This window comes from Oncorhynchus keta, chromosome 18 (genome assembly GCF_023373465.1).
Source record: "Oncorhynchus keta strain PuntledgeMale-10-30-2019 chromosome 18, Oket_V2, whole genome shotgun sequence".
NCBI lineage: Eukaryota > Metazoa > Chordata > Actinopteri > Salmoniformes > Salmonidae > Oncorhynchus > Oncorhynchus keta.
Genome location: NC_068438.1, coordinates 20279904 through 20295004, shown reverse-complemented (window position 1 = coordinate 20295004; position 15101 = coordinate 20279904). Strand labels below are relative to the sequence as shown.

Below are 15101 nucleotides of genomic sequence, written 5' to 3'. Positions count from 1 at the left end.
CTGAATCAATTATTGCAAGATCACATAATGATTCATTAGTATTTTACATAACAGAACCAAATATAATTGCATAGCATAGCAAGCCTATAACGTTACTGTTAGACCTACACCAAAAACACCTCCTCGTTTGTAACGAGATTTTAAGATGGTTAGCTGAAGCTGAATAGTTGCATTTATTTTTCTCATATGGCCAAAACTCAACAGAGCACACTATTTGCTATAATTTGCTCAAGAAAAGAGAAATTTAAGAAGATCTAAATGCATATTCTCATGAAACTGATCAAATGATTGGCATGCAGATGCAGTTTGGACATTTCAGCAGTAAAACGTGAAGAATTATCATTTAATATTGACAGTGATGGCCTATTTTGAAATCAGGTTTGCCTAACTTGATTGAGGGTGTTGAAAATATAACATTTTCTTGAGACAATATGTGCGTCGACATAGGCAGACGTTGCATTTGGAGGATGCATTTTACGTATATTTTGTAATAATATTCAATAGGCTACATCTGTCAGTACAAACTTTGATTGAGAAATTACCACGTACTTAAACATTTTTTTTGGGGGGCACTTCCGTACAAAAATATTTGCACTACGCCACGCCATTTCATTAAAACATTACATTTGGACATAAATGTGAAATCGGATAAAGACCACCGCATTTGAGTGAGTGAATTATTGTCCTGTTACTCTACTCTACTCAGAGAGAAAAAGTGAACTCCCCTCCAGTGATGTCTGTTAAAGTATCAATCAACCAACCAATCAACCAACCAATCAATCAATCAAATCTTTCTTTATGTCACCTAAGCAGTTGATAGATGCACATCAGACAAGTCATTCAGTTCATCCACCATTTTGTAGAGGCTAGAGCAAAAAGGAATACTTGAAAGCTGACCTTGCAAGGAGATGTCAGTCCTTAGGGGTTGGAGGGCTATAGCCTGTTGTTCTTCCGTTCGCCTGGAGGACGTGTCTGCTTTGATGGACAAGGGGTCTGGCTGGTTAGTTCTGTGGACGGGTCTCTCTTCGACTAGCCACAAACACAACCGAAGGTGATCGCAGTTGTCAGACTGTAGAGAGAAAAGGAAGGGGGGATACAGATTGTTTCCATATATGAAAGAGGCCACTGTTAGAGAGCTTAAATTACCTCTAGGAACAATGCCCCTATTTTACCCTGGCATGGAGAAACTCAAGGAGATTGAGTTCCACACTCTGGTACTACGCATTGAGGAGGAGAGATTGTTTTGGAGCGTATCACCTTATAACTGAGATTAAACTCAGATCGGCCTCAGAGGGTCCACTGTTTTAGGATCAGGAGTCCTACACCAGATCACATAGTAAACATGTAATCAAACACTCAAACACCCGCAGTGCTGCTACCCAGGAATGCTGTAAACAACATAGATACCTAGAAAGGAATGGCGTAAACAACATAGACACCTAGAAAGGAATGTCGTAAACAACATAGACACCTAGAAAGGAATGTCGTAAACAACATAGACACCTCGAAAGGAATGCCGTAAACAACATAGACACCTAGAAAGGAATGCCGTAAACAACATAGACACCTAGAAAGGAATGCCGTAAACAACATAGACACCTAGAAAGGAATGCCGTAAACAACATAGACACCTAGAAAGAAATGTCGTAAACAACATAGACACCTAGAAAGGAATGCCGTAAACAACATAGATACCTAGAAAGGAATGCTGTAAACAACATAGATACCTAGAAAGGAATGCCGTAAACAACATAGACACCTAGAAAGGAATGCCGTAAACAACATAGACACCTAGAAAGGAATGCCGTAAACAACATAGACACCAAGAAAGGAATGCCGTAAACAACATAGACACCTAGAGAGGAATGCCGTAAACAACATAGACACCTAGAAAGGAATGCCGTAAACAACATAGACACCTAGAAAGGAATGCCGTAAACAACATAGACACCTAGAAAGGAATGCCGTAAACAACATAGACACCTAGAAAGGAATGCCGTAAACAACATAGACACCTAGAAAGGAATGCCGTAAACAACATAGACACCTAGAAAGGAATGCCGTAAACAACATAGACACCTAGAAAGGAATGCCGTAAACAACATAGACACCTAGAGAGGAATGCCGTAAACAACATAGACACCTAGAAAGGAATGCCGCAAACAACATAGACACCTAGAGAGGAATGCCGTAAACAACATAGACACCTAGAAAGCAGAACCTTCTTGCAACATAACTGTTTTTCTTATTTTGGTAACACTTTTCATTACTTCTTCTCGTCCAGTGTTCTCTTATACAGCTGTAGTAACACTGTAATTACCCTAGTAACGTGGAAACATGTTGTTAGATTGTTTCTAGTTTTTTGGTCAAACAGCATACATCTGGTTCTATGGTGTAATGTTGATCACGTTGTGGAACTCCTCATAAAGAGGCAGTTTAAACTGAATGATAGTATTTCCAGATGTTGTTATTGTTGTTCTGGGTGTAAGAAATAAAAGGCTTGTTGAGATACATGCAGTTTCAATAAAAGGCACACACTACTCCCAGGATCACATGACGTTGGTCACAAAGAGACAAAAACACCTGCCACTGTCTAAACCAGGGCTGTTCAATGTCGGCCCTGAAGGGCTGAAACACTTCTGGTTTGTATCCTCTCCTTCAATTAAGGGACTCATTCAGACCTGGGACACCAGGTGAGTGCAATTAACTAGCAGAAACAAAAAACAGAACTATTTAGGCCCTGCAGAACTGGAATCGAACAGCCCTGGTCTAAACTGTACCTTTAGTGCTTTTCACACCACAGAAAGAAGAAACACAGCCTGCGTGTAGTGCTAATTGAACTATAACTTCTGGGGTTGAATAGTCATAGCTTTTTTATATAATACTAGGTGGTATAACCCAACCACACATTTGATCATTCTTAGAAGTGTGAATTAGCTTACGTAGAGGTAGTGGTATTTTCAGACATTGTTATTGTTGCGGGTGTGAACTATTTATTTATTTAATGTTATTTAACCTTTATTTAACTAGGCATGTCAGTTAAGAACAAATTCTTATTTACAATGACGGCCTAACGAAAGTCTAGAAGGCATGTTGCACTCCTGTGATGCTATTACGGGAGAATTTTGTATTTGGTTTTAGTATAATGGTTGATGAAAATAAGGATGTGTGGTTTTCTCCTACAAATACGGATATCCATGTGTGTATCTGTGTGGGTGGTTGGGCAGGAGTCAGGGGGAGGTTGTTGTGTGTGATCTGTAATTATTCTGTGCCCAGGGATCATGATGAAGGGGACGGAGTCACAGTTTCAGTGGGTTATCCAAGCATGCGACAAAGATCTCACGTTAACTAGCAACCATTAGAAGCACAGGAAATTCAATGACTCATGTGGTTCTGGATTGACAGAGCATCACATGCATCATGACATGTAAACTAAATCAAAGGGGTCATCAGGTGTAATAAGAGTTGTTATAATACTTCATTTCTTGTCATGAGAATCTTTATAATTCTCAGAAGATTTAGGTGACTATCCTCCAGACACAGTCGACTCACAAGTTCCTTTAAATCTACATGTTGAATGTATCACACTTTAATTTCATGTTTTCTAATGAAGGGATGAATTTAGAGGCAGGTATCACATTTTTCAATTATTTTGTCCGATCGTATTTTCTCAGGGGATAATGCTGAGTAATGTGCCATAGTGTGTTGTGGCATCAGAGACACCAAGAGTTACAGACTGGATTGTGCAATAGTGAGTGACAAAAAGTGACAGGGAGAGAAAGCAATTCTGCCTACAAGGATTTTCTGTTATTCATTTGCTGGAACCTAGCATTAACCTCTGAATGTACTACAGTACAGGAATGTCAGAGGAAAACATTTCTCCAAAAGTTATCTCTCTGTCTACTTTTGGTTACTAAAAGTTTTTCATCTATATTGTGTTTAATTATTTCAGATACTAGAAGAAAAAGAGTCACCAAAAAAGGTTTAAAATTGAAGAATTTAGAGAAGGTAGAGAATCTATCAACAAGGTACTCTCTCTCTCTCTGTGTCTCTCTCTCGCTCTCTCCCTACACTCTTAGAAAAAAAGGTGCTATCTAGGACCTGAAATGTTTCTTCGGCTGTCCACATAGGAAAACCCTTTGAAGAACCCTTTTTGGTTATAGGTAAAAACCCTTCTGGGTTCCATGTAAAACCCTTTCCACAGAGGGTTCTACATGGAACCCAAAATAGTTCTCCCTGTTACCAAAAAGGGTTGTACCTACCTCATGCCATGTATATATACATGGCAGGAGGTAGTGACAAGCTAGCCAGGCACCTGTAACCCTGGAAACTGGTCTAACCTGCTCCCGTTCCAACCGCAGGTGAACAACCGGGGAGTGTTTGTGCTTGTTCCCTTTCCATAGAGAACTCTTACCAAATACCTGCTTCAAACCTGATGACTCTCTAAATTATACCAATAGTAAACATTTAATTTCCACAGATATTAATGTGTTTGTAAGAAAATATCTTGCATCCTAGAGTACATTCCTTCAGAGTCAGCAGTTACCCTTCTCCACCACATGGTGTCTCCTTGAGTTGCAGTCTGTTAGAATTCAATTTAGGATGATGTACCAAGCTACCAATCAGCTCCCCTGTTGTGATTCAAACCTTATCCTGTAGGTATTCTGTCTGTGGGTAGCCTTCTCTAGGTGTTCCTGGACACGTGTGTTTTGTATTGTGATATGAGTCTAGGATTATAGCCAGTCTCCCCAGAGTTATCATAGACTAGTACAACGCTGCTACCAACTGTAAGGCAAATGAGTATTTTGCAGAAACTGAACTATGCATTTCTGATTCATTTTGAGTCACAAAGCTGCTCATACATATTTTGGTTGGGAATATTACAGTAACTACAGTAACGGGAGCCAACATATACAATATAATTATGTGGAACTTAATCGTAGCTTCTGTTTTCATGATGAGGCTTGTGTTATCGATGATGCTTGTCCTCACACATCTCTGAAGTAACTTCATTTTATTTCTAGATAAAAAATTGACATCTTCTGTAAACAGAGATCATTTTTGTCTTTTTACTCCTCAGTTCCCCTTCGTATTAGGAAGTAACCACTAAGATCGTTGAATGTTTAGTTGACACTTTTTAAGTATTTTTGTAGTTTGCATTTAACACCACATTTAATGAGCTTTATACAACTTGCTGTAGGCAAAACAGCAATAGGGTCAACCTGAGATCAGGTGTAAACCAGATCCTCGTTGGACCATTTCCCCAGACGGACGGACGGACGGACGGACGGACGGACGGACGGACGGACGGACGGACGGACGGACGGACGGACGGACGGACGGACGGACGGACGGACGGACGGACGGACGGACGGACGGACGGACGGACGGACGGACGGACGGACGGACGGACAGACAGACAGACAGACAGACAGACAGACAGACAGACAGACAGACAGACAGACAGACAGACAGACAGACAGACAGACAGACAGACAGACAGACAGACAGACAGACAGACAGACAGACTGTCTCCCTCTGGCTGCACAACCATTATACACACCCATAAACAACTCTGGTTGCAATATCCCTGTTCTGATCTGACAAGGACATTCTGTATCTCAAAAAAAAGAAAGATATTTCATAAGGAATTTGGTCATTCAGGGACTTTCAGTGATGATTCAGTGATAATACGTTTTTGGCCATCCAACAACCTGTAGTGGAGATCAGCCAAGTGAGACGGCATGTGTTGTTAGGTGTTGTTTTAACTATCTGGTGGGAGGTATGAGACAGCAGTGACCCCTGTCTTGACCTATGACTCCAGTGATGACCCCTGTTAGTGAGACAAGTGCCTATAATGGACTATAAATCACATAGAGCTGGCCAGCCAACCCTAACAACTCTACCAGGACAGGACAGTTGTTTGTCTGATAGCCACCCTTCATCATTTTATTTACGTCCAGAGAACATCCATTACAACTTGAGTGAATACGCTAACAAACAAGGTAAAACGTTGATAGGGCTAGAGTTTTTCCTGTTCAGTTCACATGTTTTTTTCATGGTATAAGACTTAGAGAACTTAGTTGAACAAAACAGACAGAGTAAGACACATGTTCAGTGCCAGGCCTGTTCTGAGCAGAGCGGTTTCTCCCAAGAGGTATAATGTATCTGTCTAACTGACTGAACAAAGCCTGTCATTGTGTGTCTTGACCTCATATGCAAAGACAGTGATTCAGTTACTGGAACTACCCGATTTAGCTGTGAAGCGAAAATATCAATGTTACCTTAAAATATTTGGTGTTATTTGAATGTAAACTGACTCCACTTTACAATCTTCTTAGCAGTATAAAGAACGGTAGAATATGTTTATCCCACTCTCCTTCTCATTCCCCCTTTCTCCCTAACTGACTAAAGTCTTATCCAGGGCGTTCTGAGCCAAGGAGATCTGATATCATCTTTAGAGGGCTGTGCTCTGAGACACAGAGCGCCTTCTATCCAGACCAAACCTGAGAGACCCAGGGATAGGGAGTGACTACTGCAGCCCAACCCCAGCCCAGAGGACACAGGAACAGAGACAGACAACAGCCCAGTGCCAGGGGACAAGGGGAGACTACAACAGCTCTGCACAAGGGACAGACCACAGCCCAAGATCACATCACCAAGAACAGAGAAAGACGACAGCCACAGACCAGGACCAGAGCACCCAGGGACAGGGAGAGACTAGTTCCAGAGATGGCCTCGGCCGGCCTGGAGATCCTGGGTATGATCCTTTGTGTGTCAGGCTGGCTAGGGGTCATGGTAGCCTGTGGCCTGCCAATGTGGAGAGTAGCCGCCTACATTGGCCAGAACATTGTCATATCTCAAGTGATCTGGGAGGGCCTGTGGATGAACTGTTCTGTCCAGAGCACGGGCCAGATGCACTGCAAGGTCCACGACTCCATGCTTGGACTCCCTGTGGACCTACAGGCGGCCCGAGCCCTGGTCATTGTCTCTATGGTGCTGTGCATCATGGGCATCGGCCTGTCTGTAGCCGGGGCCAAGTGCACCAACTGCAGCTCGGACACGGGCAGCAAGCCTCGCATGTTGCTGGGAGCCGGGGTGAGCTTCATCATGGCGGGGCTGTTGCTGCTGACGGCTGTATCGTGGACGGCTAACACCATCGTCTTGGATTTCTACGACCCGATGCTGGAGGAAACGGGGAAGAGGGAGTTTGGGAACTCACTGTATTTTGGATGGACTGCCTCCTGTCTGCTTCTCCTAGGGGGAGCTCTACTCTGCTGCTCCTGCCCCCCGAAAGCACCCCAGGGTGGGAACGGGGCTGGGTCTGGGCACCACAAGGTGGTGAACTACTCTGCGGTCAAGTCTCCCATGTCCGTCAATGGATATATGAGGAGGGACTATGTGTGAGAGAGTGTATGTTCAATGGCTTTAGTATAGAGACAGCCCCTTGAGACTGATGGGACTGATGGGATAACTACTGTTAGCGACCCCCCTTTCCTGATTGCACACTATAGGGGTAGTGCAGAACAAATGCAGCCATGTGGGATATTTGACTCAGATATAAATGATAAATGATTGCCGATTAATGCAAGATTGTGTTTTACATATATGATTTCTGTAAAGCTAGAGACATGCATTTATAGAGTAAAATAAATTAGAGAAATATCTTATTCATGTTTTACCTGTTAAAAATGTGTACTAAATTCCAAATGAATGTTACTCAATGATGAAGATTTAGATCATGAAAATGTTAATGTTGTTTAAAATAATTAAAATAACTTTCCCATTTAACCCTTAGTAAGTTGCGTCTACTCAGAATCTTCTAGCACGACTGACAATGATGATACACAAATGAAGATAAGTTCACTCTTTACCGGGAAAATTACAGCATTTTGCATTATTATCCAGCAGTATGATATCAGAATGTGAGTACATCATGCACTGTGCCAGCTAATGTGTGTATACAATAGTATACATCATACTGACAAGCAACTCCTTTTTTGTTAAATTGGCTTATAGCAGGGACATTCCCTTCTGAAAGTAAGGTCTTATCGCAGATGATATAACCACAGGAATGCTATGAATGTGCGGAGGGGTAACCGTGCCTATGCTTAAGGATGAAACTGGCTTAATAAGGTCAGGCTACCAACGGAACACTGAGACAGGACATCCCATTGAAGACACAGGATCTGAAGAAATATACCAAAATATAGGGAAGGAATGCCTGCAGGTCCATATCACCTGAAATCTAGACAACTCAGCCCGTCTACCGCGCACAAATACGGTTTTTGATTTCAATGCTAATGTGAGCAGCAACAATGTCATTTTTGTTTCTGAAGGGTGCCTTCTGCTGCCTTCCATTGTGCCCCCTGTTCCATTTGGGAGAGTGAAACTGAGCCTGACAAAAAGCAGCCATTTTCATAGGGAGGGGAGGTAGGTAAACCACACTGTGATCATAAGGTGAACTAGCTTCTTTCACAATGCTCCTATTGATGAAAAATAGGACAATGGCTTTATTTACATTATAGTCTAAGAATAAGATAAGGGCAAAACACTTTTAAGACAGTCTTATAGCATAGACTTAAAGTACTGCCTAGGGATGTTTGAGCATCGTACAAACAAGCACAGCCTCCATAGCTCTATTGTGTTACTCACTCTGTTCACCTGTGAGTGTAAGGACCCATCTATAACCATGCAGAGTCCAGGGTCTGTGTGTGGGACTTCCTGTGCTGCAGACAGTTGACACAGTTCAAATAAAGGTGAAACCCTTTGGTGCAGAGTGACCTTGTTGACAAGAACACTGTCTGATAACACTGACCCACTCATCACATCAACTCCCAAGCCACAATGACCACTATCCCACTCACTCACTGGGAGATGTTTGTCCACTGGACTGACAGCCAAATAGAAACTTGTCTAACTGTGATCTCTAAATCTGTTAGCCAAACAAAGACAAAAGATAACGGAGTCTCACATTTTGTCAGAAATCTTCAATGGCAGTCAGAAAGAAGATACAATTTACTACGGAATTCGGGCTTGTCTGTTGTCTGAATCATGGCAGTGGAAAACAATGATCAAATGCAGCTTTGCATTTATTCATTGTGCAACGTCATCTCCCAAAATAATGTTATCAGGTACCAGAGAGCAGTCATTGGCTCCTGACCAGGTCATGTCATTTTGAAAGAAAGTGATCCAAGAAAGAGCCCTACTGCTGGGGTTGGAAACCAGATGAAAAGATATTCAGCAACAATGGAAGTTTGTTTAAAAATATATTTATTATTAAACCCAACGCAATTCAGCGTATGCCTTCATTAGGGTATTTGGGTTGGAAACTAGCCAATAGTGCTTGTACACAGTAGGCCAACACAGATCCTCCTAGGCAGCTCTCTCTAAGGGTTAGCAGTAATACACTGAGGTAAACACTCCATAGAGAGCTAAATATGTATCTTGAACTGAACATAATTGTACAATGGTAGACATCTGTTGAACGAACACGTGAGTTTATGTTATTCCCAATTCCTCCACTTGTAATTATTACCTTGTCCATTCTTAACCTGTTCGTTATCCTTTAACTATTTCGCTTTGGCCATTTATTGACCTTCCCCTCAGCCCAAACAGTTGGGGATCAATCATGGCCCAACCTTTCAATCATTAATCTGTGCAGCCAAGCCGTTCTCATGCCAAAGCTTGTTCTGGGGGTCGTTGAGAAGAAAGAAAAGAAAAAACATTTGAAAACCTCCTTGGCCAATCGCCATGAGACTCTACCTTCTGTTGGTGGAGTGCTATAAAGATAACTGGGAGTATACAGGTGGTGAGAATTCCAGAGCAGAATCCAGACAGTGAAACCGTTCTGTGCGTGAAGTTGAGACAGTGAAGTGAAGAGAGTGAAGACACCTGTAGACCTGCTTACAGAGGAAGGTAAAACAAGAAAATGGCCGTGTTGGGACTAGAGATCCTGGGGATGATCCTGGCTGTCCTGGGTTGGATATTGAGCATCGTGTCCTGCGCCCTGCCCATGTGGAGGGTGTCCGCTTTCATTGGGGTCAACATCATCACGGCTCAGACCATCTGGGAGGGTATCTGGATGACCTGTGTGGTCCAAAGCACGGGCCAGATGCAGTGTAAGGTATATGACTCCATGCTGGCCCTCAGCTCTGACCTGCAGGCAGCCCGAGCCCTCACAGTCATCTCCATCGTTGTGGGAATCATGGGGGTGCTGGTGGCCGGGGTGGGGGCTAAGTGTACCAACTGTGTGAAGGACGAGACGGCCAAGGTCCGGTTGATGATCGCAGCGGGGGTAGCCTTCATCGTAGCATCGTTGACGCAGCTGATCCCGGTGTCCTGGTCAGCCAACAGCATCATCATGGAGTTCTATAGTCCCATCACTCCTGAGGCTCACAAGAGGGAGATTGGCGGGGCTCTCTACCTGGGCTGGGCTGCAGCCGCTTTTCTCCTCATTGGGGGGTGCATCCTGTGCTGTAGTTGCCCCCCACAACCTGAGAAGAGGTATGCAGGGCCGCCCTCACGGATGGTGTACTCCCTGACCAGGTCTGTGGCCCCTAGCGGCTATGATAAAAGAGACTATGTTTGAACTGACCTGGATATCTGGCAGCAGCTGCTTTCTGTTTTCTGCTCAGCGGATGAAGGACATTTGATACCAACCTTGAATTCCAGAACAGATAAAATGGTGGTGATTTCTACCAATACAATAAAATACTGCTTTTTGCTGGATCATTTTTGAAGGTGCTCTGTTGAAGGGGAACACAACAAACTGGACTTGGTGTACTTTTATTTCGTACTGTATGCCTGTTTAAAATATACAAAGGTGTTGTAAATATTGTATTGTAATCTTACTATTTGAAAGGAGTTGAATTGAAACCATCTGCATTGTTACATTTTATATTCTATAGACTGAATGAATAACAGCTTATGTTGTGTGTATGTTGGATAACAATATGCCAAACACTGACCGTTTAACAGCTTTTGTTAAGTGTGAAAATGTCAACTATTTTGATGTTCGATGTGTGTCAATTTCACAATAAAAACTGTTTCATAAAACTTCATTTTTTCTTCAAATATGTTTTAATACAATGACAGAAAAATAAAACTTGTTGCTATATGTTACTTTATACAGTACATTTCATTCACATTATTAAGTGATTTGCTACATGGGAAGTGCCACTAGGTCCTGTGCTACTCGCTATACAGTTTATAAGAAAAGTATGTTTGAATCTCTTAGCTTATATCAGAGAACTGCCTCTGTGTCATTCATTCTACCCAGATCAGGAAATAACAGGCATTTTCCTTCACTGATCCTTGGGTATCCATGGTAATGATGTGTTGAGTTGGATTCTCTTTCATAGCTGCTAGCTACCTGTCTGACTACCATATCTGTTGGGCTTAGATAACAAGGAGCTTGCTTTGTCAGCCCCCCACTTTCAGCCATTCCAAAATGGCCCCCAAAACAATGGGCCTGTTTCATAGCAAGATGGGGATCGGAGAGAGTTATCAACACCGGGTCATGAAAGTCTATTATCCCAGTTTCTGGGGCATAACTAGGGGAGACCCTCCCAGTTGTTAGGAATTCAAGGGCACTGGAGTCAGTGACAGACAGACATGACCGTTAGACCACGTCAAATAGAGTGAACAAGACAGCTTGTTGCCGATGAATTGAGATCAGGCATTCTTATTTTACAAGCTGCTTCAGCTAATGCTGTGAGAGAATGATTGCTCTGAGGAGACAAGATTAGGGCTAATCTATTAAAGAGTAAAGGGAAATTCCCCCACTTTTCAACCTCATTTTTAATTTAGGTTTAAAAAAAATATATATATAAAGTTAAAAAGTTCTAACCGATGTCAAAAGCTAAAACATTTTAAAAAGAGTGATTTTCGTGGTGACGTGAAGAGCAAGATAATACCCTCCCTCTGGCTAGTAACTCCTTGCAGGTTTTGAAAATCACCTTTTTTTTTACAACTTTTAATCCTACCCTGTGATGTCACAGAGAAGCATTTTTTTGGACCTTCCAGGGCTCCTCCCTTCAGCTGATCTGGGATATAAAGGATACTTGTCTTCCCGGCTGCACCAGAACATCACACATCACAAACTCACAGGTGCTAGGGGCTAAATTAAGTCAATTGGTGTTAGTGTCTCTGACTGGCTGGTCTCTTTCTTTCTCACAGATCCTCTGTCAGATCCTCTCAGGTCTCTCAGGTGTGACGGAACACGGCGCACTGAAAGGAACACAGAAGGAGCTCCAGCAACAACAGAACTACCACCATGTCTGCAGGGTTGGAGTTAGTGGGGATCGCTCTATGCGTATTAGGATGGATCATTGCCATCGTGTCCTGCACCCTGCCCATGTGGCGAGTAACAGCCTTCATCGGCAGCAACATCGTCACGGCTCAGATCATCTGGGAGGGCCTGTGGATGACCTGTGTTGTCCAGAGCACAGGCCAGATGCAGTGTAAGGTCTATGACTCCATGCTGGCCCTCTCCCAGGACCTCCAGGCCGCCAGGGCCCTCACGGTCATCTCCATCCTCCTGGCCATCCTGGCCGTGCTCATCGCCATCGCCGGGGCCAAGTGCACCAACTGTATCGAGGATGAGGCATCCAAAGCTAAAGTCATGATCATCTCTGGGGTGTTCTTCATCGTGTCGGGAGTCATGCAGCTGATACCAGTGTCCTGGTCAGCCAACACTATCATCCGGGACTTCTACAACCCGCTGCTGACTGATGCTCAGCGCAGGGAGTTAGGGGCAGCGCTCTACATTGGCTGGGGGGCTTCAGCCCTCATGATCCTCGGGGGAAGCCTCCTCTGCTGTTCCTGTCCCCCTCGGGAGAAGAGGTACAACCCCTCACGGATGGCATACTCTGTCTCACGCTCTACCCCAGGTGGGCCCGGGTTCGAGAGAAAAGACTATGTGTGATGGGACGATGGATGGGACAAGAACTATTTATGTAGCAACCAAAAACGTTATTCTACACGTGTTTCTAATGGGGCTTCATGAATCCCAAGGAGACTCCGCAATGAAGGGATGTGTTTGTTTTTGCTTTTTTCACCATTGTTTTGTTGGATTTGTCTACGTATGTACAGTACTTGTCTCTGTAACATCTACTCTGAAGGAAAAGCATAGAAGTTCCAGGGCCGGATTGTGTAAGAAAGAAGGATCATATGCTTTCCATTTGGGTTTAGTGAGAACAAAGGAAATTAAAAATAAGATCAGTAGTCTCTACATTTCTTAATTTAATTACAAGGTTTTAAGGGTTGGATTATTAGTGAGCTATGCATATCCATTGAAAATATATCAAGCTCATTTAAAAACATTCACAAGCCTAATTGAATTAATGACACAACGTTTGTACTTTTATGATTATTCCTGTCTAAGATGTTAGTCATTGAGTCCATTCATATTTTAAATCACTAACATTTCATTATTTCCGTAGCTTCAGGCAACTACGCTACATCAAATGATATAGAATGTAGAATATTCAATCATTACCTTCTCATTGACATTTCTCTATGTTATTGCCTCATATAAATGACGCATTGCTTGGGTTTCAGAAACTAAGGAAGGCTGTTAAAAATACTACATTTGACTGATACCTTAATAAAAAGACAGAGGTGGAACAACAACAAAAATGTCACTGCAAGAATACAGTAGATTGAACAAAATCAGTATGTTCACAAATACTTTTTTAAGGAACTGTGTTTATTTTTTATGTAGGATTTGAATTTTGTGTTGGAATATTTTTGCATTTTGTTTTGTAAAAGACTTTGTGAAAGAGATGCATTTGTTTGATGGTTATGTTCTATCATCAGTGTTAAGGGTGTGATTGTGTGATGTAATCATCTGTTTGGATGCCAGGAAGAGTAACGACTGCCTTGGCAGCAGCTAATGGGGATCCTAATAAGATACGAAATACTACTAACATACAGAGTACTGTAACTGTACTGAATGCTGTCACCAACACTCCAGATAGATGACAGATGAATTCAACACAGTGTGGATAGTGGTGCACAGAGGGAAGGGAGAACAGGTTGGGAGCAGACGAACAGAAGGCCTCAGTGTTTTAGGGCAATGAGGAGAAATGGGGGCATTGTGCACCTGTGTCCAGCCAGAACAGTGCTACAGTGTGTTAGTCCTGCACATCACCTGCTTTTTAATAAAGACAGTTATTTTATGAAGGTTTGCATCTCTATTGGTTTCATTCCGAAAGCAATAATCAATAATGTATATATTTTCCTCTTGTTTTATTTAGTTACCATCTGCACACAGAGGTTCATACACTACCAACAATATATTTGTTGTACTTCAGCAATTTTGTAATGTTTTTTTTTAATCCAATGAGAAGTTGATGGATGCTGGGATACGGATCAGTACATGTGCCAGTGTAAAGGTAGCCTCAAATGCAATCCAAGAGGCCATGTTACCGCCACCAATCAGTAACTTTACCACAACAGCAATAAACAATTACCAACAAGAGATCACCTCACAGGTGCAGGTGGCAAATGTTATGTCAGCAGAGTAGGAAAAGAAGACAGAAAGAAATTAGAATCAGTAGCAGCAGGCCTAGAGCATATATCATCTTCAATTAAGGACATAGATGAATCCAAGAAATACACAGGAACCAAATGTCTAATTGTTTCTAAAAACCAATTTGAAGTCTGTTTCCTGCATGCTGGCTGTGACTTTAAGATGTCCAGTCTCATGTTTAAAACACATCCTGTAGCACCTTACAAATGCTGAAATATGAATTGGGCTCTCATAGTAAATATGGGAGAGAAAAGTCCCTGGAGACTGGAGTCTCACCTTACCGGCACCTTACCAGCCAACTGTTGTCTCTTCCTCCACATATCAATGTCACTTCAAACAAAATATCTATCTAATCACCATGACTGGATCCAGTGATATTAACTACTGTACAGTTTCAGTTTGGCTATAGTCCATTGTTATTTCCTCCGAAAAGGGGGATAAAATGTACATTAAAAAGCTAAGATATGCATATGAATAGAATAAGCAGCTCTATAGTTATTGAAGCATGGTGTCCTTACATTTTCCCGTTGATTATTCAAATTACTTTTCAACTGAGTCAAATGCA

The 15101-nt window shown here is 42.4% G+C and overlaps 2 protein-coding genes across 2 annotated transcripts; both read left to right on the top strand.

Moving 5' to 3' along the window:
• Positions 1 to 6090: 6090 nt before the first annotated feature.
• Positions 6091 to 7791, top strand: LOC127908680 (claudin-4-like). Its single transcript, XM_052467601.1, has one exon. The coding sequence runs from the start codon at positions 6733 to 6735 to the stop codon at positions 7405 to 7407; it is 675 nt and encodes a 224-aa protein (XP_052323561.1). The 5' UTR covers positions 6091 to 6732; the 3' UTR covers positions 7408 to 7791.
• A 1958-nt stretch (positions 7792 to 9749) lies between these two features.
• On the top strand, positions 9750 to 14187 carry LOC118397410 (claudin-3-like). The gene is made up of 3 exons (XM_035792130.2): positions 9750 to 10393; positions 11642 to 11658; positions 12268 to 14187. The coding sequence occupies exons 1-3, from the start codon at positions 9932 to 9934 to the stop codon at positions 12926 to 12928; spliced, it is 1140 nt and encodes a 379-aa protein (XP_035648023.2). The 5' UTR covers positions 9750 to 9931; the 3' UTR covers positions 12929 to 14187.
• Positions 14188 to 15101: the final 914 nt, after the last annotated feature.

Coding starts and splice junctions, on each gene's coding strand:
- LOC127908680 (XM_052467601.1), top strand. CDS start 6,733: ATGGCCTCGGCCGGCCTGGAGATCCTGGGTATGATCCTTTGTGTGTCA.
- LOC118397410 (XM_035792130.2), top strand. CDS start 9,932: ATGGCCGTGTTGGGACTAGAGATCCTGGGGATGATCCTGGCTGTCCTG.